This window comes from Prosopis cineraria, unplaced genomic scaffold (assembly GCF_029017545.1).
Source record: "Prosopis cineraria cultivar Desert tree isolate PC_DT_omini unplaced genomic scaffold, ASM2901754v1 PC13, whole genome shotgun sequence".
Taxonomy (NCBI): Eukaryota; Viridiplantae; Streptophyta; class Magnoliopsida; order Fabales; family Fabaceae; genus Prosopis; species Prosopis cineraria.
The window spans coordinates 25,037,823-25,063,525 of record NW_026555344.1 but is presented as its reverse complement, the minus strand read 5'-3'; the positions used below and the strand labels follow the sequence as shown (position 1 = coordinate 25,063,525).

Sequence of the window (25,703 nt, the reverse complement as noted above, 5' to 3'; positions counted from 1 at the left end):
TCTTATTTTTCTCCATGAGCAAAGCACTGTATAAACTTTTAAATATTAATAAAGTATTATTAAATATTGATAAATTAAATTTAATTTTTTTAATTACCATAATTAGTAATAGTATAAAAAAGTCATCTTTTAAGGCTAACAATATTAGGATTAGGAGACTGAAAATATATTTTATAAAATTAATGAACCAAACTAAAATTTCATAAAAAGTTGAAGAATGAAATATATATTTTTGCCTAATTATTTATATATAAAAGGAAATTAAACCAACAAAAATGGGTTCGATTAATAAAGATTTAGCTCGTATTCCTCTAGTTTATAGAGTATATATAAAAAATTAATTAATTTAAGTATTATTTTTAGTGAGGCTTAATTCACCAAAAATTTTCATTAAAAAAAATTTAGCCTTTTCACAAAAAAAAAGATACGTCTCGTGTCCCGTGTCGCCAACAAAATAAGAAAAATAATCCGATTATTCACGTAATAAGGTCTTCTCCTGATTTTCTTTTTCCAAATACTCTTTTATCTCCTAAATTTCCTCACCCACTAATAAATTTCTATGTATTCATCGTTCATCAAAATTCATCTTCTCTGTAATTCGTGCAATTCAAAAGCTGACGTCCCTGAGTTCATAGAAAGTTCGATCAGGCAATCCTAAAACTAGATTCCGATCATTTAACTGCAAACAAATATTGTGTTTATATATTGGATTATCTTATAATAAATTGTGCTTTAATTTTCATGCTGGAAAAAAAACCTAGCTAGCAGCAGTTTCAGAAAACAAAGAAAAAAATTGTTTCTGGGTTATTATATATTAACGTGATTACGTAAATACATAATTTTAGGTTTTCATCGATGCGATGTAATCTTGATCACTTTGGCGGATTATTCTCTCATCATCAGTTTCTCACGTGACATCCCGATCATCTATCCTCTCTCTCTCTCTCTCTCTCTCTCTCTCTCACATGTTGAAAGCAAGTTACCCCATATAAATACTAAACATCCTCGGGACACAGACACACTGTATTTCTCTTTCACTTCTTCCTCCTCCTCCTCCTCCTTTGTCTCTGAAACTCCGCATTTTCTTCAACATATATACTTAATATAGTTTCTTCCTCTGTGCTCTCAAAAGCCATCTGAACCAGACACACACATCTATAGTCATATTTCTATCTTCACATATATGTACGTGTGCAGTGTAAGAATATATACTTGTGCTCTGTGAGTAGAGAAGAGCACGTGGAAATTAAAGAGACCAATTTGATTTCAGCTTCAATCATGCTTTGGGGGAACATTTCCAACAAGGTTTTAAGTGCTTCAAGTAAGTTCAGATATGATTATTACGATGGATCAGTTCATTATCACAAACATGTTTCATATTCTTCTGATTATAATATATATAGTATCAGTTTCAGACATCTGGTGCGTGAGTGCCATAATATTCATTTGTTTTATTTGAGCAAATGTATTGTGTTTAATTTTTGTTTATTTTCTTTCTTTCTTTCCACTTTCTTGTTGAAGTTCAATGAGTGTTTGATTTGTGTCTTCTTTTGTATATGTGGTTGAGTTTGGTTAATTTTTCTGCTTGGCTCTGGGCTTTTCATTGAACTACTTATTCTGCTTATAGTCTCTTGAGTAATAATATTATTAATACAACAATTCTTTTTTATTTTTTAATTTCTAGTAGGTCTTGTCTTCATCAATGGTTGGAATAAAATTAGTGGCTAGTCATTTTCCAATGGGAGCAGTACTGTGAATGTTTCTATTAAAGCATTCTAATCATTTGATTGCTAAAGTGACCTTTCAGTTTCATGTACAGAACTTAATCCTGATAAAAACTATTGCAAGTTGAATAACTTCACTAAAACAATTGTAAAGCTTCGTCAGCCTTTCAATAAATTAATTATAAAATATTGCTGCTAAACATCAGTCTTATGGGCAAAGAAACTGTCCAATATTACCATAGCACTGAATACCAAACAATGTGACCGATTGAATTAGTAAATTATTAAACTAGTGACTCTGTCGGTTTAATATAATGTTTTTATTTATAACAAGTCTAATCACGATTGAATCATAATTTTGACCATTAATCTTTGAATCAGCATCTTAAATGAGTTAATAACTGGTTTATTTTTTATGTATGTTCAATACCTCAAGTTTATTGTCAATATCAAAGACATATTAGTCTATAAATTATAAAACTTCAGTAAATATTCTTTGAGCTAAAAATCCTTCTCTGGTACTTGAATTCCATTTAATTTATTAAAACTTCCTTTCATAAAAAGAATGCAAAATACTACATACATACATGCATATATCCACACGCATAAAAAATACCACATGATCCTACTTTTGCTTTAAACTCCTCTTTCGATGCCAACCGAACATTCCACTCACACCATGACCATACTAATAATTAATGACCCATTCAATGATTTCTATATATATATTATCAAAGCATTAATTTCACTTTCTACAGGTCATGATCAAGTTTTAATATATATGTTCCATTAATTGTCCTAGCAAGAACTCTGCACAGTGGGCTCTACGTGTCCTGCCCCACCTGTCACCGTTGGTGTTGTTTTGCGAGGGATTCATGTGGCTGCCTCTTGTGGAATAGTTTATTCATTGTGATAAAAAAAAAAAAAAAAGAAAAAGAAAAAGAAAAAGAAAAATTGTACTCCTACCTCTGCCGCGTATCCTTCATTTGGATGGAAAGGCAAAGCAAAAGCAAAATAGAATTCTCTAAAAATGAAATGATATAACCTGTTGTGCTTTCATATGTTTTGTCTTTTTGCTTGGTATTTGAATCTGGACAAATGTATATATCTGCAATATGATAAACATTAAATGTGTGGTTTAGAAGCCAAACTTAGTGCGTATGAGCTGTGCAGTCATCATGTGATATAGATTCAGGATGGGGCATAATCTTTTATATTATTTTTTTAATTAAAAATGTAATAATAAAAATAATAGAAGTTTAAAATACAAACTTTACATTTTTCAAAGGTGAAAATAATGGTTTTTGTGTCCACAGGACAAAGCAGTAATCATCATGCCTCCTTGAGCTTACTTTGATGACCGCATGTCTGTTTTGGAGTGGTGGATTTCTTGGAAGCTGTTTATATGTTTGAGATTTTTGTTCCTGAAATTAAAAAAAAAAAAAAGAACAGTTTGATTTATTAACGTAGGGTGATCATTATTACATAACGTAACTTGCCACAGTGGGAAATGAAACGTTATTCAAGATTTGCTGCAGAGACGGACTTTTGAAAAGATTTTCTGATATCTTGAGCTTATCACTGTTCAAGCGTTTTGAAAATTTTTGTTACTATGAGAAGAGGTAGAAAAAGATCAAAGAGAACATTTAAAAACTGTTGACTGAAACATTTTGATTAATAATATATCTAAAGGCTTGTTATTAATGGAGTATAATAGCATTATGTAATTCATGCAATCAATCCTATCTAGTGGGATAACGCTGCTTGTTGTTTTTGCAAAGGAGTTGTGACTATCTGTCTTTATTTTGCTGAATTTATCTTAATAGTTAAACTCCTTTTTATAGAATCATGCTAATCATAGCTTTAATCTTATTTTTCAGTTTCAATACTGTAACACCTATCTCTTCAATGCTGTACTTCAGGTCTAACATTAGCTTTAGTCCTATGTTTCAATTTCCATACTGTAACACCTATCTCTTTAATGTTGTATTTCAGGTCTAACATTATACTCACCATGCATGTTGGAGCATGTAATGCTGCCAGTGGGAATTGGGTTTTTATCAATATGGTTGATCCAAGTGCTAAAGGAAGGTCTGGAACTAATCAGGAAGAAGAGAAACAAGGTCTCAGAGCAGGACAAAGAGATTCATCCCAATGTACTGAAGTATGGTTTGGCTTACAAAACCTGTATATTGTGCTGTGCTTTAATGCCTGCAGTTCATGTCTCGTTGCTTCTGGTGATGGTCAAAGGTGAGACTCAGTGCAACTCAAAACCTGTGGCTTTTACGTCAGAGACATTTCTGGTATTAGCATGGGCAATCACATTGATATCAGTGTTTAAGATGCCAAAATTCAATGTTAAGTTCCCTTGGATGCTAAGATCATGGTGGGTTTGCAGCTTCTTTTTGTGTATCATCAACTTAGTCTTTCATAGCCATTTTATCAGCAAACAGAAACAGATTGGGTTGAGGGAATATGCAGATTTGGTTGGTCTGCTTGCTTCAACAGTTCTACTAGGGATTGCAATAAGGGGAAGAACGGGGATTGTGTTGATTGCTACAGACGGCATCTCTGAGCCACTTTTGAGTGAGAAAAGTGGCAAGGATTCAGAATCATCCAAAAGGGAATCTTTATATGGGAAATCCACTTTCATTCAACTTATTACCTTCTCATGGCTTAATCCCTTGTTTGCAGTAGGGTATAAGAAAGCCCTTGAACAAAGTGACATTCCTGAGGTTGCTATTGAGGATTCTGCAGAATTTCTGTCTTCATCCTTTGATGAGAGCCTTAGAAAAGTCAAGGAGGCTGATGGGACCACAAATCCATCTGTCTACAAGGCAATTTATCTATTTGCTAGTAAGAAGACTCTGATCAATGCATGCTTTGCAGTAGCAAGTGCTGCAGCATCATATGTTGGCCCATACCTGATCACTGACTTCGTGAGTTTCCTAGCAGAGAAGGGAAGCCGTGGGTTGAATGAAGGATTCTTGTTGTCATTTGGATTCTTATGCGCCAAGATGATTGAGACAATAACTCAGAGGCAATGGATTTTCGGTGCTCGCCAAGCAGGTCTTCGCCTTAGAGTGGCATTGATATCACACATATACAAGAAGGGCTTAAATCTGTCCAGCAGATCGCGCCAGAGTCACAGCGGTGGTGAGATTATGAACTATATGAGTGTAGATGTGCAGAGAATAACAGATTTCATGTATTACATCAATGTCATATGGATGCTTCCCGTGCAAATTACCTTGGCAGTCTATATTTTGCACATGAATCTTGGTTTGGGTTCATTGGCTGCACTAGCTGCTACTCTGACGGTTATGGGCTTCAACATACCTCTTACAAGAATACAGAAAAGATACCAAGCTAAGATCATGGAGGCTAAGGATAGTAGGATGAAAGCCACATCAGAAGTCCTTAGAAACATAAAGACTTTGAAACTTCAAGCTTGGGATACTGAATTTCAGCACAGGTTAGAAGAACTGAGGGAAACAGAATCCATCTGGTTATGGAAGTCATTAAGACAAGGAGCATACTCTGCTTTTATCTTCTGGGGATCACCCACATTTATTTCTTTGGTAACCTTCTGGGTTTGTATCTTGATGGGGATTGAACTAACAGCTGGGAGAGTTTTATCTGCATTCGCCACATTTCGGATGTTACAGGATCCTATATTTAACTTACCAGATTTACTCAATGTCATTGCTCAAGGGAAAGTTTCAGTGGATAGAATTGCTTCTTATCTTAGGGAAGAAGAAGTTCAACATGACGCCATTGAGTATGTGCCAGGGGACCAAACAGAGTTTGATATAGTTATTGAAAATGGAAGATTCAGCTGGGATTCTGAGACAAGCAATCCAACCCTTGATGGAATAGATTTAAGAGTCAAAAGAGGAATGAAGGTGGCAATTTGTGGGACTGTAGGTTCTGGAAAGTCTAGTCTGCTTTCTGGCATTTTGGGTGAATTGTATAAGCAGTCTGGGACTGTGAAGATCAGTGGAACAAAAGCTTATGTTCCACAATCACCATGGATATTGACTGGAAATTTTAGGGACAATATTACCTTCGGAAAGGAATTCAATAGTGTCAAGTATGAGAAGACTATTGAAGCATGTGCATTGATAAAGGACTATGAGCTATTCTCCTGCGGAGACCTCACACAGATTGGAGAAAGAGGGATCAATATGAGCGGAGGACAGAAGCAAAGGATTCAAATTGCTCGTTCAGTTTATCAAGATGCTGATATATATCTTTTTGATGACCCTTTTAGTGCTGTTGATGCTCATACTGGAAGCCACCTCTTTAAAGTCAGAATTATTCTTTACATTTATATATCAAATTAGCACAGTCCAGTAAGTAATATTTCATATTTTCTGCAGGAGTGCCTTATGGGGGTTCTCAGAGAAAAAACTATACTTTATGTTACCCACCAAGTTGAATTTCTTCCAGCAGCAGACCTTATTCTGGTATGTGCAGAGTGATAGGAATATAGAAATTTATTTATTGAACTGTTCCTCAGAAATCAATTCAACTTCATATAACATATAATACAACTTGAAACAGGTGATGCAGAATGGAAGGATTGCACAATCTGGAACCTTTGAAGAACTTCTAAAGCAAAATATTGGATTTGAAGTTTTAGTTGGAGCTCATAGCCAAGCTCTAGAGTCAATTCTCACGGTTGAGAATTCAAGCAGAGCATCCCAAAACCCCACACCTGAAGTTGAACCTAACATCAATTCTCAGTCAAATGCAGAACTTGCTCAAATTCAACATAACACAGAGCAAGGAAGTCCCCCAGAGATCAAAGAAAAGGAAGGACAACTTATTCAAGATGAAGAAAGAGAAAGAGGAAGCATTTCAAGAGAAGTTTACTGGACCTACTTGACCACTGTCAAAGGAGGTGCCCTTGTTCCATTCATTCTTTTGGCTCAATCTTCATTCCAAGTACTTCAGGTTGCCAGTAACTATTGGATGGCTTGGGTTTGCCCTACATCAAGTGATGCTAAGCCTACATTTGACATGGATTTCATACTACTTGTTTATATGGCACTTTCAGTTGGTAGTTCATTTTGTGTGCTCATAAGAGCCATACTAGTGGCAAAAGCTGGACTTTGGACTGCACAGAAACTATTCATCAACATGTTGCATAGTGTAGTTCGAGCACCAATGTCATTTTTTGATTCAACTCCAAATGGCAGAATTTTGAACAGGGTAATATGAGCAGTTTCTTATTTTTATTTCTTATTTTATCATCTATTTTTTTGTTTAAATGTATTATGATATAGAGCAAATATATTTTTGTGAGGGAATGCAAGTCACTTTCAAACGCAGTTTCTGAAAAGGAATGCATGCAAATAATATCTCAAAAGTTTCCAAATAATATCTAGAAGTTCTTTTCTCCAGGATGATTCATAGCCTCAGAACTTTTTTAATTTCAGACTTCCACAGATCAAAGTGTGCTAGACTTGGAAATGGCGACCAAATTGGGATGGTGTGCTTTCTCAATAATACAGATTCTGGGTACAATTGCAGTAATGTCACAGGTGGCATGGCAAGTGTTTGTCATCTTTATTCCAGTAACCGCAGTCTGCATATGGTATCAAGTATGAGATCCTTCTTTACGGTTTCGGTTCCTATAAAAATGTTCAAATTCATGACACAAATAAGAACAGTCTGAGATAATTTAAGTAATTAAGTTGATGTTACAATGATTGTAACTAACTAGTTGAATGATGCTTCATTCTGCAATTATACACAGCATTAGTTGCATGATATTGTAACTAATGTTCAATTCAATGATTCTAATTTCAGAGATACTATACACCAACAGCAAGAGAGCTGGCTCGCTTATCACAAATACAAATAGCTCCAATTCTGCATCATTTTGCAGAATCCTTAGCAGGAGCGGCATCAATTCGAGCTTTCGATCAGGAAGGCCGTTTTGTATATTCAAATCTTGAGCTCGTTGACAACTATTCAAAACCGTGGTTCCATAACGTTTCTGCAATGGAATGGCTTTCTTACAGATTGAATTTACTATCCAATTTTGTCTTTGCCTTCTCACTGGTTTTGCTCGTAGTCCTCCCAGAAGGAATCATCAATCCAAGTAAGTATAAATCATTGTTTTACAATTGAACTATTATATGAACAAGTTTGTAATCAGAACTGCAAGATAAGTATGTCATGTCATCATCATTTTAAAGCTTATGCAAACAATCGAGACGATGATCATTCTCAACAAGGCACTTATTTCTCTGAGGCAATAAAGGATTAACTAATGAAATGAGAAACTTCTTCTACAGGCATTGCAGGGTTGGCAGTAACTTATGGGATCAACTTGAATGTCCTACAGGCTTCAGTCATATGGAACATATGTAATGCAGAAAATAAGATGATATCTGTTGAAAGAATCATTCAATACTCAAATATCAACAGTGAAGCAGCTCTTGTGATTGAAGATTCTAGGCCATCAAACAACTGGCCTGAAACTGGAACAATATGTTTCAAAAACTTGCAGGTTAGAGATAACAAGAAGTTAGCCTAAAGATGAACATAAATACATACAAGTTCAATGTGCTCAAGTGTTGTTTTCTGATATTTCTTCTACTTATACAATCTTGTCTGACAGATACGTTATGCTGAACATCTACCATCTGTTTTGAAAAACATCGATTGCACATTCCCTGGAAGGAAGAAGATTGGTGTTGTGGGACGAACTGGGAGTGGAAAATCAACCTTAATACAAGCCATTTTCAGGATTGTTGAACCTTGGGAAGGAAGCATTATAATTGATGATTTGGATATATGCAAGATTGGTCTACATGACTTAAGGTTGAGGCTTAGCATCATTCCACAGGATCCCACAATGTTTGAAGGCACAGTTAGAGGAAACTTGGACCCACTTGAGCAATACTCTGACAAAGAAGTGTGGGAGGTGAACAGCTAAACCGAATAGTTAAACCAAGAATAGTTAGGATGCTTTTACATGCATGCATATATGCATAAATACATACATGCTACCTTTTTCTACGGGTTAACTCATTAACAAATATATTCACAATCATGAACTGCTATTCAGATTAAGCAACATGATGTTGCAAGAAGATTTTTGTTGGGTGAATTATTCAAACCACTCTTATTCCTTAAGGCTTGAATTAAATTTTGGTCAAATTACACAGATTTATTCTTTAATTTTAAACTTGCATGTATCACACTCCCTTGAGTTTTGCTTGAATTACATAGGACTCCAGCCTAGTATTTTGGAAAGTTTTTTGTATACTTTGAAAAAAGAAGGGGGATTTGTATAAATTCAAATAAACTAATCCAAGGTCAATATATTGTACTCTTTATTTCAAGGGATGATGTAGATTTAAATTCAAAAAAGAGGTCTGTGTTTTGGTTTTGAAAATAAATGAGAAGTCTACAATTTCAACCAAATTCAAGGAAAACATGCGTAATTTATTCTGTACGCGTACTGCATACTTATTCTAGAAGATAACTTAACAATCAAGAGATTCAAAATATTACTATCTTTTTTTTTTTTTAAATGTCAAGGTGATTTCTGGCATAGAAGCTTTTCCTTCCTCTAAGATTGAAACTTTTTTTTCTCTAACGTGCAAACAAATCCTTCACCTACAGGCTTTGGATAAATGTCAGCTTGGTCAGCTGGTGAGATCAAAGCAAGAGAAATTGCAGGCGTCAGGTTTGATTCATCAACTTTAAATTTTGCAATTTTTTTCAACCAATCATCTGGTACCAATCATTTCTAAAATGACTGACTGTATTATTATTACCAGTGGTTGAAAATGGAGAGAACTGGAGCGCAGGCCAAAGGCAACTATTTTGCCTTGGAAGAGCCTTACTGAAGAAGAGTAGTGTACTTGTGCTTGATGAAGCAACTGCATCAGTTGATTCTGCAACTGATGGAGTGATACAGAAGATCATCAGTCAAGAATTCAAAGACAGAACTGTTGTCACAATAGCCCATAGAATTCATACTGTTATTGACAGTGATTTGGTTTTGGTCCTGAGTGATGGTAAGTCAAACACATCATAGAGAAGTGAACACACACACATATCCATAGATACTGACCCAGTAAAATTGTGAGTAGGTTACACATATTTCTTGAGTTTTGCTCAAACCACATGGATTTCTCTTTTATTGTCAGAACCTACACTAGCTTCTTTTGAATCATAGAGTAAATTATGCAGACTCACCCCTTAGTTCTGTTACAATCACACAAAATTCTCTTCTATTTTTCGAATGTTCCCAAAGGGGTCTGTATATTTTGAGCAAAAACTAGAGGAGGTGTTTACAATTTACTCTTATCAAGGAGGGATTGTGTATGATTTGAAAATAGAAACATAACTTGTGTGACTTTAACTAAACTTGAGAGAAATCTGCGTAATTTACCTTTTGATTGTAGACCAAGTGTTTGTATATTTTGAAGATATGAGATATTTATATAGTTTATCAAAACTTAACAGAAATCCTGTATTATTTACTCTGAAATCTTTGACCAATTTTTCTGATATGCTGACAGGGAAAATTGCAGAGTTCGATGCACCGTCGAAGTTACTTGAAAGAGAAGATTCCTTCTTCTCTAAACTCATAAGGGAGTACTCAAGAAGATCTCAGAGTTTCAACAGCTTGGCCACTCAAAATGGCCAATAAATAAAATAAGTTGAAGAGTTCAAGGAATCAATCTATTGGGGTTTCAGCTTACTAGTACTTCTGTGATCATAAAGGCCACAAATAGTCACATAAAATAAAGCCAGTAATTAGTAGAGCTTTGATAATGGTCCAAAGTGAAAAAGGAAATTCTGAAGCAGCAACATATAGCTTCATTCTCTATCTGCTATAGTTATTGGGGGCTAATGTATTGGGGAATATCACAGAAGTGCTAAACCTTCACATATTCTTGTGTTGTACTTTTGATATCTATGCAGTTTAGGTTAGATGACTTGAGGTTGGTGGGTGTTATGTAGAAGCAATTCAGTTATGAAGCTTATTGGAGAAGCTATTGGGAATCTGTAAGTCATTAATAAGTTGGAGCTTTTGCATCAATGGCAATCGCAAATATTGTGAGTTCCATAGAGATAAATCTCATGTTGATTTATCTCTGTAAGCAATTCAGTTATCTCTCATTACACATAATTATTCTAAGAGCCATCCATTATCTGACATCATTAGAAGCATAAGACATTTCTCTCTTAAGGACTAGGTGATCACTTTTGATCACATGCACAGAGAAGCGAATAGAAGCACAGACCACTTAGTGCACCGGACTCCAGATGACAATTTTATTACTATGATCCATGATGTTCCTCCACAAGATTGTATAAGCCTTTTGGCTATAGACATGACTAAACCTTATTCTTTCTGCGTGGTTTATCCATAACCTTGTATTAAAAAAAAAAATTCTTTTTTGATATTGTAGAAGTATGAATTCAGGTATAAAACACCTCTTCATCTCTCTTTCTTCCTGTTTTTTTTTAAAGTTATGTTCGGTAAAAGAGAAATATTTTTGAGGGAAAGAAAAATAAAATAAAATTTGTGACATAAACTCGATTTAATATAAAATGTAAAATTTATAACAAGATATGTTATACATAAGTTATGTTTACTGTGGTTTGCCATTGACTTGTAGCAAATACACAAAAAAAAAAAAAAAGAATAGTTTAATCATGATTGTCATGATCACTTTATCCAAAGATTAAACCATAACGAGAGATGCCACATTTTCGGTACTTCTTTAAAACCACTCTCCATCTCTCTATTTCTTTATTTTTCAAAAATTGTAAGAAATAAAATAATGAGGGGTAATTTTAAAATAAGGGAAAGGGATACCAAAAAAAAAATATTTAAGGAATGAAATAATGAGAAGTTACTCTTTCTATCCCACATTATAAGATATATTTGAAAGTCATCTAATGTACCAAAATATAAAACACTTTAATAAAAATAACATTTTATTAATTATACTTGCTTCAATATTATTCTTTCTTCTGTATTATATTTTATCTCTCTGTTTAACATTTTATAAATAAGATTATATTAAATAAAAATTTATATTTTTGATTTTTTAAAAAAAGATTATAAAATTTATTAATGAGTTTTATTGATATGTATAATTCTATCTAAAATTGTCTTATAATTAAACTGCTACATAAGAGTATCTTAAAATAAAGAAAAAACTAATCTTTTAATCCTTAACTTTTAACTCACTTGTAACTCAGTTCCTCAATTATGACTCGCTGTGACTCAGTCTTTCAACTATAACTCGCTGCGACTCAGTCTCTCAACTTTTGATTTACCTATAATTCAATCCTTATTTTTAAATTTTTTTAAAAAATTTCTTATCAAATAAGAGGGACACAAAAATACTCATATTTTATTCTAAAATACCTTATCTTACTCATTGATGTAAGATATAAGCTAATATGAAAAAAAAAATTAACAAAAGTTTAGGGACTAATTTGTAAGTGATTCAAAAGTTGAGGGACTGAATCATAGATGAGTCATAGTTAAAAAACTGAGTATGATGAGTCATAGTTGAGGGATTGAGTTATAGTGAATTAAAAGTTGGAAAACTAAAAGATTAATTTTCTCTAAAATAAACTTAGTCAATGAATCATTATTTTTCTTACAATATTTTTATATTACGAGACGTTAAATTACTCTAAAACAAATATATTAAAAAATGAGGCGGAGGAAGCACAAGCATCTTCAAGTCTAGGATGAGGGAGGCCACATTTGTCCGTTCTTGATTGTGATGATGATGATTTACCATTTTTTTTATTTACAGGAACAATTGCAAATAAAAGTCGTACAGGAAAATAAAAATCTGCAGATAAAGGGTTACAATTATCTAAACTTTTTCATCATTGCTTTTAATTATTTGTAAAGTCTTCTAGCCAATAACTTTTGAAGAGATTTAGTAGATGATTCAAATCAGTCTTGAGCATCAAAATCTCTGGATCTAAATTTCTTCCATCAAAGATACTTTTAATAATCTTCGAATTGTTAAAACCAAGTGAACCAAAATCATTCAAATCACTAACCCATTTAATAGCAGATAAGTGCTCCTTTGAAGTAGATACCATGTGATAATTAACAATTAGCCACCAAGAAGTCATTATTTAAAATTTGATGTTTGTTTGGGGTTGTTAAGAGGCCAACTAATCACACACACACATATTTGCATAAACCAACTAATCATATTTAAAACTCTTCTTGTTGGTATGTCCTTTGCAATAGCAACAACACTATTGCTGATCACACCAATAATTACCCTCTAATCATTCACCATCAACCCAAAATATATACTCCCTCTAGGAGGACAAAATTGTAAAGCCCTGTTTGGTCCTAAACATACGAAAAAATACGATATTTATTTTTTTTAATATTATACCTTCTTAATTGCGCCAAGTTGAAATTACTAGAAGTCATATTGTTCAATATCTCCCAATTACAATTAGCGCATGGGGTTTAAGATTTAGATTCAGTTGATGCCTGTAATATATTGGTTTATGTTACTCCCTTCATCTATAAATACAATAGTTATTAATATGAAATATGAACCATGACTTAAGATATTATTTAAATTAAATTCTGACAAACAGAAATTGGCTGTAGTTATTACTCTGATCTAGAAAAGTTCACCTGAGATGAGACTTATAGACTTATTAGAGTGGGGGCATATTTTTGAATTCAAAAATATTTATAAAAATTCTTATATATTATCTAATCACAAAATTTTCATGAGTAATGAGATTTGATTTCATAACATGATAAATTACCCTTTCGTATGTTCATAAATGTCATGTGATTGGCATCATGAAACACATATGCATACATAAGTTTGCAAAATTATCCAGCCAATAAGTTATGTAACTTACATATAATCTCTTAAATTCTTATGGTGTTTGATAAATGAAGATTTAAATTTGAATCAAATGTTTTATTTGAATCCACAAAATTTATGAATTTAAATTTGATTTAAATTCAAATTTATTTTAAATTATAATTTCTTTATAATTTCAAATTTTTTCTATATAAAATTTTAATAACTTCAAAAATTTTTTTGTTTTCATTATTAATATCTCCACCACTTTTGTAACTTTTCTTGTCTTTTCTCAATTAAGAAAATATAAATAATTTTTTTATTTTTTCAATTTCAGTTCATCTTTCTTTTTCACTTAAATTAAACTATTTAAATAAAAAATTTTAAATACATAAATTTAAAATGTTAAATTTAAAATTCAAATTCAAATTTAAATTTAAAGCTACCTAATTTTTAAGTGCATATGATATGCCAATGAGAATATCTAAGTTTATATCATCATTTATGCGGAATTCAAAATTTAAATGAGATTATACTTACAAAATAAAATAAAATTATAAAAATATCTAACATATATTTTTTTTACACATTAGTGAAAAATTAAAAATATATAACATATATTCATTTCTTGAAATTTGAAAGTTCTAAGAAAGCAAGCTCAAAAAAGGAAAAAGAAGAAAAAGAAATAAAACTTGCTTGCATCAAAATAATTTCTATCAAACTATGTCATTAAACCCTCGAATCTAATGCAATTAAATGAGTCATACAATAATAATAATAAAAAGAAATTCTTGCGCACGCGTATATATACCTGCGAAATTTCAAAGCTATCAAAAGAGAATTCAAGCGTTTTATTGGGGTAAAACAGAGAACGAAAATGAGAATTTCTGGCAATAAAATGTTTCTGTTAAATATGTTTTCAATAGCAACACTCCTCAAGATTAGCCCATGATAAGAATTATGATGGTGCTGTGTTGTTATGTAAGAACTGAATTTTGATGCAGAATCGAAGAGAGATTACCATGCATTCTCGAATGAACCATTGATTTTGGAATGAACAACTCTGCACCTTCGAATCCCTCACGTATACAAATTTTCCAGGAAAATCAATTCATTCCGATCTCACTTTTCCCTTATCTTCTCTCCCATTTTCCTTTGACGATCCAATCTCGACTTCCTCATCATCATCTTCACAGTTCCTCAGTATATCGGCAACCAACAACAATCTTGCTTGATTCGATTCACTCCGATTTCTCTCCTCCAAATTCCCTGAAAAAGCGACTTGAATTTCCTCTTCTGAACCCTGAATCACTATCACCGTATCGTTCCTGTACTGGTGCTCCAACGCAGACACGTGCACGCTTAGTGTTCGCGAAGCTTCCTGGAACTGAGAATTCTCTCTTTGATTTGGCAAATTACCAGAAGAAGACGACGGAGAAGTGTTGGATATGACGATGTTGGATCTGCATAGAGGACAACTCGAATGCGATCTCAACCATGTATCGATACAAGGAAGATGAAACGCGTGGTTGCATTTAGGTAACAATCTCAAGCTCTCGCAATCTTGGAATTCACTGAGACACACAGAGCAATCCGTACCTTCGACTAATCCATCTCCTTTCTTGTACTTCCGGACTGTGATTGATCTGATCAGGGATTCGTCTAAGCCACCGGTGTTGGAGGAAGAAGACGAGGCTTGAATCGCCGACTCGTCATTGTCGTTCATCCATTGGTTGGCGTCGTTTTGGTGGATCCGGGTTCGTCTCGTACAGAAACGAGAGATGATGGTGTAGTAAGTGATTAAGACGAAAGCACTTGCCAAGATGCCGATAAGAGCAACTATGAGGGGAGAGAGCCGGAATGAAGAAGAGTCGTCAGCGTCATCGTCACCGGCGGTGGCGGCTACTCCGATGGCTGTGAGAGAAGGCACAGGAGGAGGTGGGTAGATGACGGAGCACCATTGAGGGCAATAAAAGCTGCAGATTCCTTGAGAGCAGTCTCGAAGTACAGCATCTGCAGGCGTCCATGGATTATTATATGGGGTGTTCAGAGAAGAAGAACCCATGATTCGAAATCAATCATCAGCTCTTAAATTGTGTGGTTCTGGATTGATCAGAAGGAGCGAGAAGAAGGGAAAGTAGGTGATGGGTGAGAGAAGAAGAGTAAAGGAAGAAGAGATTTGTTCGTCATTGAAGGAATCATTAGACGCAAAGGCATTAGTGTGGTGAGAAATCGGTGAGCTACATTACATCAATAGACTCTTCGAATCACTATTGTGTGTTGATTTGTTTATTATAAAGTTAATAAACTAATAATTATTCTCGATGACAAAGTTAATCTTTAATTTGTTGGATGTGATTTTAAGTTTTGTTGATGGAGGCAGTTTAATAGGCTCAATAATGAACTAGGCACTGTCTGTTGCTTCAGAGATAATGGCCGGTGCATTGTAGGTGAAGGTCGGTACGTTATTATTATTTTTTTTTAATAAAAAGTATTTCATCCACTTCCTATTGTAAAACTACCTTCTAATTTTTTTTATTTTTAATATAAAATATTTAGTAGGTTATTAATTATATTTTTAAATATTATTCTTGTTTAAATTTATTAATTATGATAAAGAATGTAATGAAAAATATTTCATTTAAATATAAATAAAATTAAAATTTATTATCTTTTAAAAAAATTATTAACTTAATCACATCTCTTTAATTCCGTTAGGATAGTTAGATGCGTCTTATAATAAAGATAAAAGAGGTACATTATATGGTTGACATGGGAAAATAGAAAATTGGGAGAATTTTAATTAAAGACAATTGTAGAGATTTAATTTCATATAAGTCTAAAAAATTTTAAAATTTCAATTCAATTCAATTTAGAAGAGAAAAATCGAATGAATTTCGATGATGAAAGAACCAAAATATCCTTAATTTGTTATGTAAAATTATTAATTGTTAATTTTCTTACTTCATTTATTAATTTGCGAATATAAGTTGTAAATTACATGAATTAACATTTCAATAATTATATAAGACTCTAACAAAAAAAATTATATAAAACTTCATTTCAGTTTTTCAATCATAAGTAGCAATATCAATTGTTAAATTACTAACTTTATTTGTTAATTTATTAACATTAATTGTAAATTACTGATAGGTCTTGTAATTTACTAACATTAGTTATAAATTATTGATAAGTCTTGTAATTTACAATTAATGTTTGTAAATGAACAAGTAAAGTTAGCAAATGAACAACTAATATTACTAACTATCTAATAAATAAATAAAATTTATAAATGATATTGATAAATTAATAAGTGTAGTAAAAAATTAGCAACTAATGATTTTGTGTAAGAAATAAAGGGTATTTTGCCCTTGTTATTGTCAAAATTCTTTTGACCTTTCTTTCTTGGATTGAACTAAAATTAAAAAAAAAAAAATTAGATTCACATGAAATTAAGTCTTTTTGGTGGTCCTTGACTGAAATTTTTCCTATAAATTTCACTTAAAAATCATTTTTCCTTGAAGAGAAAAGTTAATGATAGTTCTTAAAGTTATTATTTATATTTTTAAAATAAATTTTTAATGTTATGATGCTAAGGCCAGAAAAATCAAGTTATAATTTTAAAATAACAAAAAAGTTTTAATGATTCAGAATTTAGACCCAAAAAGAGAGATTGTTGGTAATGATTTTATTTTCTTAAAAAATAAGGTATTTTAACATTATATAAGTTCTTAAATCAAAAGGCTAAAAAAAAATAGTTTTCCCTACGTGAATTGGATATTTGTTTGAATCAGTAGATGGAATTGACATAAAAAAGAAGTAATTTTCACAACAAAAAGATATGTTTCCTTGTGCTAGCTAATAGACATATCATGTGTATAGGAAAAGTGTGGTTAATTATACATATTTGCTCATACTTTGTGTAAAGCATTAAAGAAATAAATAGAATTGTTAATCACTCCTAAATATTTTTATATTGATATAATTTTAATGACTCATTCCTATTATTTTAATTTTCAACTACTACTAAAGACTAATCACAATCAATGCATTGGATGATAAGTATATAAAAGTAAGCAATAATTTTACTTATAGCTAAATAAAATATCTTTCAGGATGAGAGACATGAGTAAATAAAAAATATATACCTTTCAGTTTTTAAAGTAAGAGTGACATTGGGGAGTGCAATGAGCTTAATAACACGTTGGGGAAGGGCTTCATTCACATGCTGGGTCACCTCTTCCATGTGCATCCTATTTCTAGGAGTGGGGAGCAATTGGTTTTGTAGGCTTTCAAAGGAAACCGGCTTTCCTTCAGCAAATACTCATGGAGAATCAGAGAAGTGGAATGCTGATACAAGATATCTCAACTTTACTCTTTAGATTTTCTAACATTTACTTTTTTGCATGTGACTTGAAAGTCTTGTTTACTTTTTCTTTTTCACCTGGTTCTTTGATTTTGTTTGATTTCTTTTTTTTTTTTTCTTTTTACTAGTTTCATTTTTGCTTATCCTTCAAAAAAAATATATGAATAACTATCTAATAAAAAAACATAATTATTAGTTTCTAATATCATATTTTGCTTTTGATCCTACACTTTTTTTAATAAATATTTTAGTTTTCTCTAGGTTTTTTGTATGTAATATTAATTTCTTTATTTTAAATACTTTTATAGGGACAATGATGTAATACTAAGTGTCATAGTTTGAAAACCCGGACTGGACCAGCCAGGTCAACCTGGAACCTGGTCTCTTCTCCGATCTGAGTTTATGACTAAACTAGTGTGAGACTGATCTGGTTTAACCCGATCAACCAGGTTCAACCCAGTATGACCCGGCCAACCCGATGGATTGACTGAGTTAACCAGATTGATTTTTTTTTAGGCTAAACCCCCAAAATGACTTCGTTTTGGGGGCTTTTTTTTTCAAGCCCTGCCTTGAAGAAATGAAATGACCATGATGAATATTAGTTTTAGACTTTTAGACTTTTTAATGATTAAAGGTTGTAATTGTAAGGAATTAAGGATTGATATTTGAAGTATTGTATTTTATTATTGTTAGACTTTTGAGTGGTTGGATTTGATTGACTTTTTTATAATTAATATCTTTTTATTTAAATTATATTATTTTAATCATGACCGATTTGTCACCGGTTCAACCTCCAATTGAACCACTAACTCGTGATTCAGTGTTATGACCGGTTCAATAACCGATCCTATTTTACGTACCTTGCTAACTGTAATGAATATCTAATGTGTAATTAATGATGCTAAAGGAGATGTTGATATGTTTAAATCAAAATGAATTGATGATCACTTTCCAATAAATCTGGCATTGACGTTTGTCACCCTCAAAAAGTGATATTCTAGTTATTGCAAGTTAAGCCCTTTACTTTTATGTGTCAAATGCCCTAATCAATTTTTTAGCCAAGTTAAATGACATGAAGGTTTTGTGTTGTTGCTTTTTATTATTTGTTTCTCCTATTTGCTGGTTAGATGGTTTTGAAAATTTTTCCAAGAGGAAGATGAATTAAGCTTTATAAAAAGTTGACTAATAATAATAAAATTATGGAAATGAGTTTAGAAGGATATTACTAAACACAATGAAGAGAAAGAAAGAAAAGCTTGCACTGATATTTATCCTGATTTAGTTTCATATACTTGAGCTTACATCCAATCCTAAAGCACCATTTCAGATTTTCTTCACCAATTCCACTAAGATCATCCAAACTATTGGTAGCCTCAATATAATCTCAGACTTATACTAAAGTCTAAATCACTTTTCCTTATAAAGGTAATGATATATTCTCTTAAGCTTTTCGAGGTTAAAATCCTCTATTTCAAGTTAGAGAAATAAAGATAAAAAGAATAAGTTTAAGAATAAACTACTATTGTCTAAAACTCTCTAAGAGTTGATATATAATCAATGAAGCTCTTGCATAATGAATATAAAATCAAAAAGTTAGTAAATAATAAATAAGTATAACTCGAGTTCATTCGTGTGCTTTATCTTTCTACCCTCTTCATAAATGCTTGTATTTATAGTTAAGTTTCATAAATGATCCGTTACACTTAAGAATATAGCCATTAGAGTCATTGTCTTTTTTACTCTGAGTTCTTTGAGCATTCTTCAAAACAAGGCAATGTGACATGCTTTATGATGGAGCTTTCTCTCACATGACAAGTAAGGAAAGTGATGGCTCTTTACATCAAATGTTTTGACAAGATAAGTGAAAAGCCTTTTTGAAATATCAATACTATTTGGGAATAAGAATTTTATGAATAACATCAAAATAAGGTCAATTTATCCAAAAAAATGTATTTAGAATGATTCTAGAGAGATTATATAACACATGTTACTTTTAGAAGATAAGATAAAAAGGATTGAGAGAGTTTCTAATAATCCTTGTTTTGAACGAGAGAAACAGACCATTGCATATTAGGCTTATTTTGAAACAAGAGAAGCTATTTCAAAATAGTGAAGAACATGATGCCGAGAAGTAACCAGACTTATTTTGAAGTATAACATTTATATCGGAAGAGAATTATGTAAGCATTAGTCTAAAATTCTTTATTTGGGAAAAGAAAAGCTATTCCCAAATAAGTTATTCCTAATTAGAAAAATTTGAAATGTCGCATCGTGAAATAGTTTTGAAGAAATGAACACTATTCTTGAAGAAACACAACTATTCTCAAATAAACTATTGAATAAGATATTTTGGAATGATATAACGAGAATGGCTTTGGAAGAAGATAGATACTATTTTGAAACTAGGATGACTATTCTCAAATAAGTTATTTCTGAATAGGAAAGAGAATTGATACTTGGAATAAGGAATTCACACAAGAATAAGCTATTTTAGAATAAATAAGCTATTCTGAAATAAGGACCTCAGCATAGAAAAGTTACAAAGGTTTTTATATTTTGAACTTTTGATTTTAAAATCACTTGAGATTGAGATATCTTTCAAGTAATATAAAATGTCCTTGAGGAATTAAGATCAAGTCAATTACTTAATCTTTAGAAAGAAACACAATATGAATAGAAATGAGAATTGATTGAGTGTTTCTTGGCTATTTGGGAATAAAACACATATTTGGAAATAAGAATATTTATATGGGAATAAGACTCGATAATTAAAATTTTAAAGTAAAAATAACTAATTCCTTTACAAGTCATTAATTCTTAAATTTTAAACATATAAAAAATAAACTTGTTTTATTTTGTAATCATCAAAATCAAGATTCAATAGATTTATCTTATCCTTTTCTTAATATTCAGCATAAGATTTAATATCATTAGTTACATATGAAATAATTTAACACTGTTGGCATTACGTCATTGTCCTTGTAAGAATATTTGAAAGTAGATGGACTAATGTCACATATGGAAAAAAAAAATAGAGGAACTAGAAACATTGAAAAAAAGTTAAAGATTGATAACACAATATGATAAAATTACATTTTTTTCCCTTGTTTTATTCATATATCACAAGTGTCACGTGTGGTTTTGCATTGAAATTTGACATATTTTGATACATGATATTGAGTTTTTATTGATTGCTAGAAAAATGTGAATTAGTAAGGAAATTTAATGAGAAATTACCTATTCTTTTCCAAAATGTCAAATTAGTAAGGTAGTTAGTGAGATATGTTGATTTTGTAGTTAAAATTAGCAAGAAAAATAGTGAGGAAATGTCAATCTCCCTCTAAAATAAAAATTAGTGAGAAAACTATTGAGTGACTGTTATTCTCTTTGAAAAATGAGATAATTAATGAGGGACTATCATTTCTCTTTAACATTAGATAATTAATAAGGGATTCTGTCCCTAATTAATTACTATAATAAAAAAAATTGACTTTTTGTAATAAAAAATTGACTTTTAAAAATGACTTTTAATTAATTATATATTTAATTATTTTTATTTAAAAAATAAAAATTAATTTTTAAAATTAACTTAAATATTCATAATAAAATAATTTAATACTTAACATTTGCTTTATTTTAAGTTTATTTTCCTTAAAAAATGATATTTTTATTAAAATATAATATAATATAAATATTTATATAAATATAAATATTTTTAAAATATTAATATTTAAAAATAAAATATAATATAAATGTATATTTTTATTATATATTATTTAATATATCTGTGTAGTTAAATAATGTATATTTAATTTTTTAAATAATAATTATAGGTGCATTTTAATTTAATTGATAAAAAAAAGATTTAAAGAAGGTAAAAAATCAAGGGTCTAAATTTTAATTTTAATATAAATATAATAAATTCATGATATAAAAATAAGTGATATGATACGGGGTGGGATTTATTGGTTGGACAACTTAACCCTTAGCCTTGTAGGCTCAACTATACCCATTTGTTTTTTAGGTAACTTCTTTTGGGCTTGGGTCGGACATAGCTTCGAGCTGTGCTGTTGTCACTTTTCACTTTTCTTTTAGGGAGATGCATGTCAAAGAAAAACAAAATGAGAAATAAAGAAATCTCGCTTTCGTGTGAAACTATTTTGCAATTTTTCAGCTGCATTTATGTATATTCACCATGATTTTGATTTTGGTGAACCAAATTTTGAATACTTGCTGAAAAATATACTCACATTTATCTAAATTATATTTTAAATAAGATTATTTTTAATAAAAAAAATATTTATAAATAATAAAAGAAAAAATAAATGTCACGAGTCGCATGACAATTTACATCAAAAGAGTAGAAAAAAAAAACAATGTAATATAGGGACAGCTATTTTTTTTTTGAAAAAATAGCAATTAAGGACCGTTGAGAGTAAACAAGCTCGAATAAATTATTATTAATTTAAAATAAATTATTGTTAAAATTTGAATGGATACTTTTTAAGAAAAGGCTAATCTAAATTGACAAATATACATTTAGATTTTGATAAATAATCCTTAATTAATATATATTTGCTCAAGCATTTCTTGATTGATGTCTTTCCCCTTTTTATTTTTTTTCACTTGATCATATTTTTCTGCATTTGTATTTTCCAATTCTCTTTCTCTCTCCCTAGATTATGCAATTGAATCTCATTCAAATCAAAATTCAAAACCATCCGTTCTTCTCTTTCTAGAGTTAGAATTGTATGAATTGATTGAAAATACTTTTGCTTGACACTAAAAACTGAGGTTGATCCACGACAATAAATAAATTATATTGTGTACAAGGAAATATTTCGTATTAGAATAAATTAATGAGAAGAATGTGTAACTTAAATCGAAGGTAATATCTCCATACTTTCTACATTAAGAAGCATGTATATTACATTAATACTGAACATGCAATTGAAGCTCATTAAAAGTATTAGTGATAATATGGAATTTGCTCATTACATTTTTGCAGAGTTTGACGCCGATCGATTAAAATAAGTTTGACATTATTAGAGCTTCATGTGCATCGCACGGGAGAGGTGGTTTTGTACCACTGGTATAGTTCAACCCCTTGGAGTGTTCACACACACACACATAAACACGCATGTTTGGAGCTTCTAGGGACTATTTTGTTTACCTTTATCAGAAATTTTTTTGGATAGGTATTCCTATCAACCTAAATTCATATTTGCTTGCATCCTTATTTTCAATTATTTTTTTAGGGATAATGAGCATCCTGAATCCAAAACTATTATTTAGATCCAAAATTATTATTATAATAACATTTTGGATCATAAATTTTTAAAATGAGCAAAACCTCCCAATTTGTAAATTTCGAGCAAATTAGTCCTGCTATTTATCCGTACAACATTGATCGTTATATAATTCAACTGACATGCCACATGTTAAGAGGGGATTTGTGCCATATCAGCTTTTGACTGAGCCCCATAAAGTTAAAAGTAATGGCACAGTTGTATGTAACTTAATGATAGAGGGTAACTTGCTTGAAATTTACAAGTTGATTAGAGTTTTTGCTTAGTTTAAGAATTCAAAGTCTAGAATATTATTCAAATAATAGTTTAGGATTTAAGATGCTCATTAATCCTTTTTTTATATTCACCTCTTTGGATTGTTAATTTAGATATGTATATTGTAACCTTTGTTTATAATGTGTATTTTTCTATTATAGGATTATTTTTGGGAGACTGACAAATACATCCCTCTAAAATATAAAAATAACAATTTAGTCTCGTAAAATGGGATAATGACAATAAGGTTCCATGGGATTTCTTTTATGCTAAATTTTTGTATCAAATTACATTAGCACTTTTTTGTGATTTAGAAAATTGTGTTTTTCTAAATTATTTTAGTCATTCGTATAACCCAATTTATCAATGATATAAAATTAATTGGGCTTCGTTGATAGGAAGTTGTAATTTTTTAAATCATTTGAGTCATTGATGGAATCAAACTTACAAATACTTATATCAAATTTATGAACAATATAAAATTAGTTAGACTTTGCTGATTAAAGAAAATTGTTGATAGAAAGTTGTAATTTTCTAAATCGTTTCAGTTATTGGTGAAATTAAATTTGCGAATACTTATATCAAACTTGTGTGAACTATATAAAATCAATTGTAGAGAGGTACTAAAGTAATTTCACATGAAAATTTAATCCTAAAGAAGACCCTTGGAATCTTACCATGTTTATAACTTTTTGTGGGACTAACTTATCATTTTTTTATTTTAGAGAGATTTATTTGTCAGTTTTTCATTTTTTTTGGCCCATATGTCTTAAAATGTTTGAATTATTTGATCCTCATTGTACTCATTAAATGCATGATAAATTCATTATGATATTATTCGTCATTGATAAATTCTTTCATTGATTATTAGCAATAATAATGCAAGTTATGTACTATGAGAAGTAAAATATCAATTATTGCAATTGTACAATTGATAATCTCCCCATGCATCACCCGAAATAGTAAAATCTAGTTATACCACCATTTTTTTTTTTAAAGTGTCTGCTAGATATAAGGTTGTGGATTCATAGGTTTCTGCGTGAAGGAGTTTTGAGGCTTAAGGTAAAATTATTTGAGAGACTTAATACATTATTATTAATATGTTGTCATATTATTTTTTTAATTTATTAAATCAAATTCAAATTTTCTATTTAATATTTTTGCCCCTCCAAATCCTATAAAAACATTAAAACAATTACAATTTAAAATAAAAAGTAAAAGAATAACAAACACAAATAATATGGTTAATATACTTGAGATCATAATTGGTGTTTTTTTAAAAAGCAAAACTCTCATTTTCAAATAAAAATATGTAATTAACATTAATACTTAATAGGAAAATAAAGACCGATTATACAGAATATAAGTAAATGTTTTTGGAGGCTTAAGGTGATTGCCTCATTGGCCTAACAGTTCACACGGCCTTGCTACCTTATACGTGTGAATTTCTTCCAATAAACGAATGAATAGTAAAAAATTGTGTATTTTTTGTTTCTTATGTCAATAGTTTTTAAATTATACAAGCTAATGTAGGCATAAATTAATTTAAGGTTCACGCGTAAGAAAAACTGCATATTTTCTCATAAGGCATTTTTCTCTTTGGTATAGTACGAGACCTTCATTATACACGTGTTCCAAATAATCAGACTTTCTTTTGATAGAACAAGAATCACACATTTATTGTCATGCAAAATTCATTATTTTTAATTTCAACTTGTATGTTTTTTTTCCTGGAATTTCAACTTGTAAGTTACTCAATGGACATATGTATTTCTTACGACATTTTTTTTTGGTAAATCGGGTGATGATTCAACAAAAAACTTAGTTTTATTAACTAATTCCTATTCACTTGTGTAGAAAAAAAAAAGAGAAGATATGGTTAAATTGTCCATAAACACTATTACATAAAAGGAAATAATGGACGGTTATAAACGGTCTAATATGAGACCATCATATATTGATAAAACAAATATTGAATGGTTATTAGAATTGTCCAATATTATAATATTAGACGTTTATTATAATATTAAATGGTTCAAAGACCTATCCAATATAGTGTCAGAATAAGTGGTATGGGTAAAGAATATTATAATTATTTTTAAGAATCGTCCAATATATGGACATATTGAATGGTTTTGGTCATAACCGTCCAATATACCGATATATATTGGATGGTTCTGATCATAACTGTTCAATA

At 30.7% G+C, this 25,703-nt stretch overlaps 2 protein-coding genes across 3 annotated transcripts; one reads left to right on the top strand and one right to left on the bottom strand.

Moving 5' to 3' along the window:
- The first annotated feature begins 1,016 nt into the window (after positions 1 to 1,016).
- On the top strand, positions 1,017 to 10,887 carry LOC129290563 (putative ABC transporter C family member 15). 2 transcript variants are annotated; one of them, XM_054927356.1, is made up of 11 exons: positions 1,017 to 1,321; positions 3,720 to 6,034; positions 6,107 to 6,193; positions 6,291 to 6,941; positions 7,169 to 7,333; positions 7,542 to 7,836; positions 8,033 to 8,247; positions 8,359 to 8,664; positions 9,369 to 9,432; positions 9,527 to 9,766; positions 10,274 to 10,887. In XM_054927356.1, the coding sequence occupies exons 1-11, from the start codon at positions 1,279 to 1,281 to the stop codon at positions 10,402 to 10,404; spliced, it is 4,512 nt and encodes a 1,503-aa protein (XP_054783331.1). In that variant the 5' UTR covers positions 1,017 to 1,278; the 3' UTR covers positions 10,405 to 10,887. The 2 variants fall into 2 exon arrangements, with proteins under 2 accessions (XP_054783331.1, XP_054783333.1); XM_054927358.1 differs by lacking the exon at positions 1,017 to 1,321 and adding an exon at positions 3,322 to 3,346.
- A 3,521-nt stretch (positions 10,888 to 14,408) lies between these two features.
- Positions 14,409 to 15,851, bottom strand: LOC129291142 (RING-H2 finger protein ATL51-like). The gene has a single exon (XM_054928351.1). It carries the CDS (start codon positions 15,639 to 15,641, stop codon positions 14,688 to 14,690), a length of 954 nt encoding a protein of 317 aa, XP_054784326.1. The 5' UTR covers positions 15,642 to 15,851; the 3' UTR covers positions 14,409 to 14,687.
- Between the last annotated feature and the right edge of the window lie 9,852 nt (positions 15,852 to 25,703).

What these genes read in the sequence shown, in the direction of transcription:
- LOC129290563 (XM_054927356.1), top strand. Translation starts at nt 1,279, where the DNA reads ATGCTTTGGGGGAACATTTCCAACAAGGTTTTAAGTGCTTCAA. An exon ending in CAAGGTTTTAAGTGCTTCAA is followed by an intron (nt 1,322 to 3,719) that starts GTAAGTTCAGAT and finishes GTTGTATTTCAG; the next exon opens with GTCTAACATTATACTCACCA. An exon ending in GGTTTTGGTCCTGAGTGATG is followed by an intron (nt 9,767 to 10,273) that starts GTAAGTCAAACA and finishes ATATGCTGACAG; the next exon opens with GGAAAATTGCAGAGTTCGAT.
- LOC129291142 (XM_054928351.1), bottom strand. Translation starts at nt 15,641, where the DNA reads ATGGGTTCTTCTTCTCTGAACACCCCATATAATAATCCATGGACGCCT.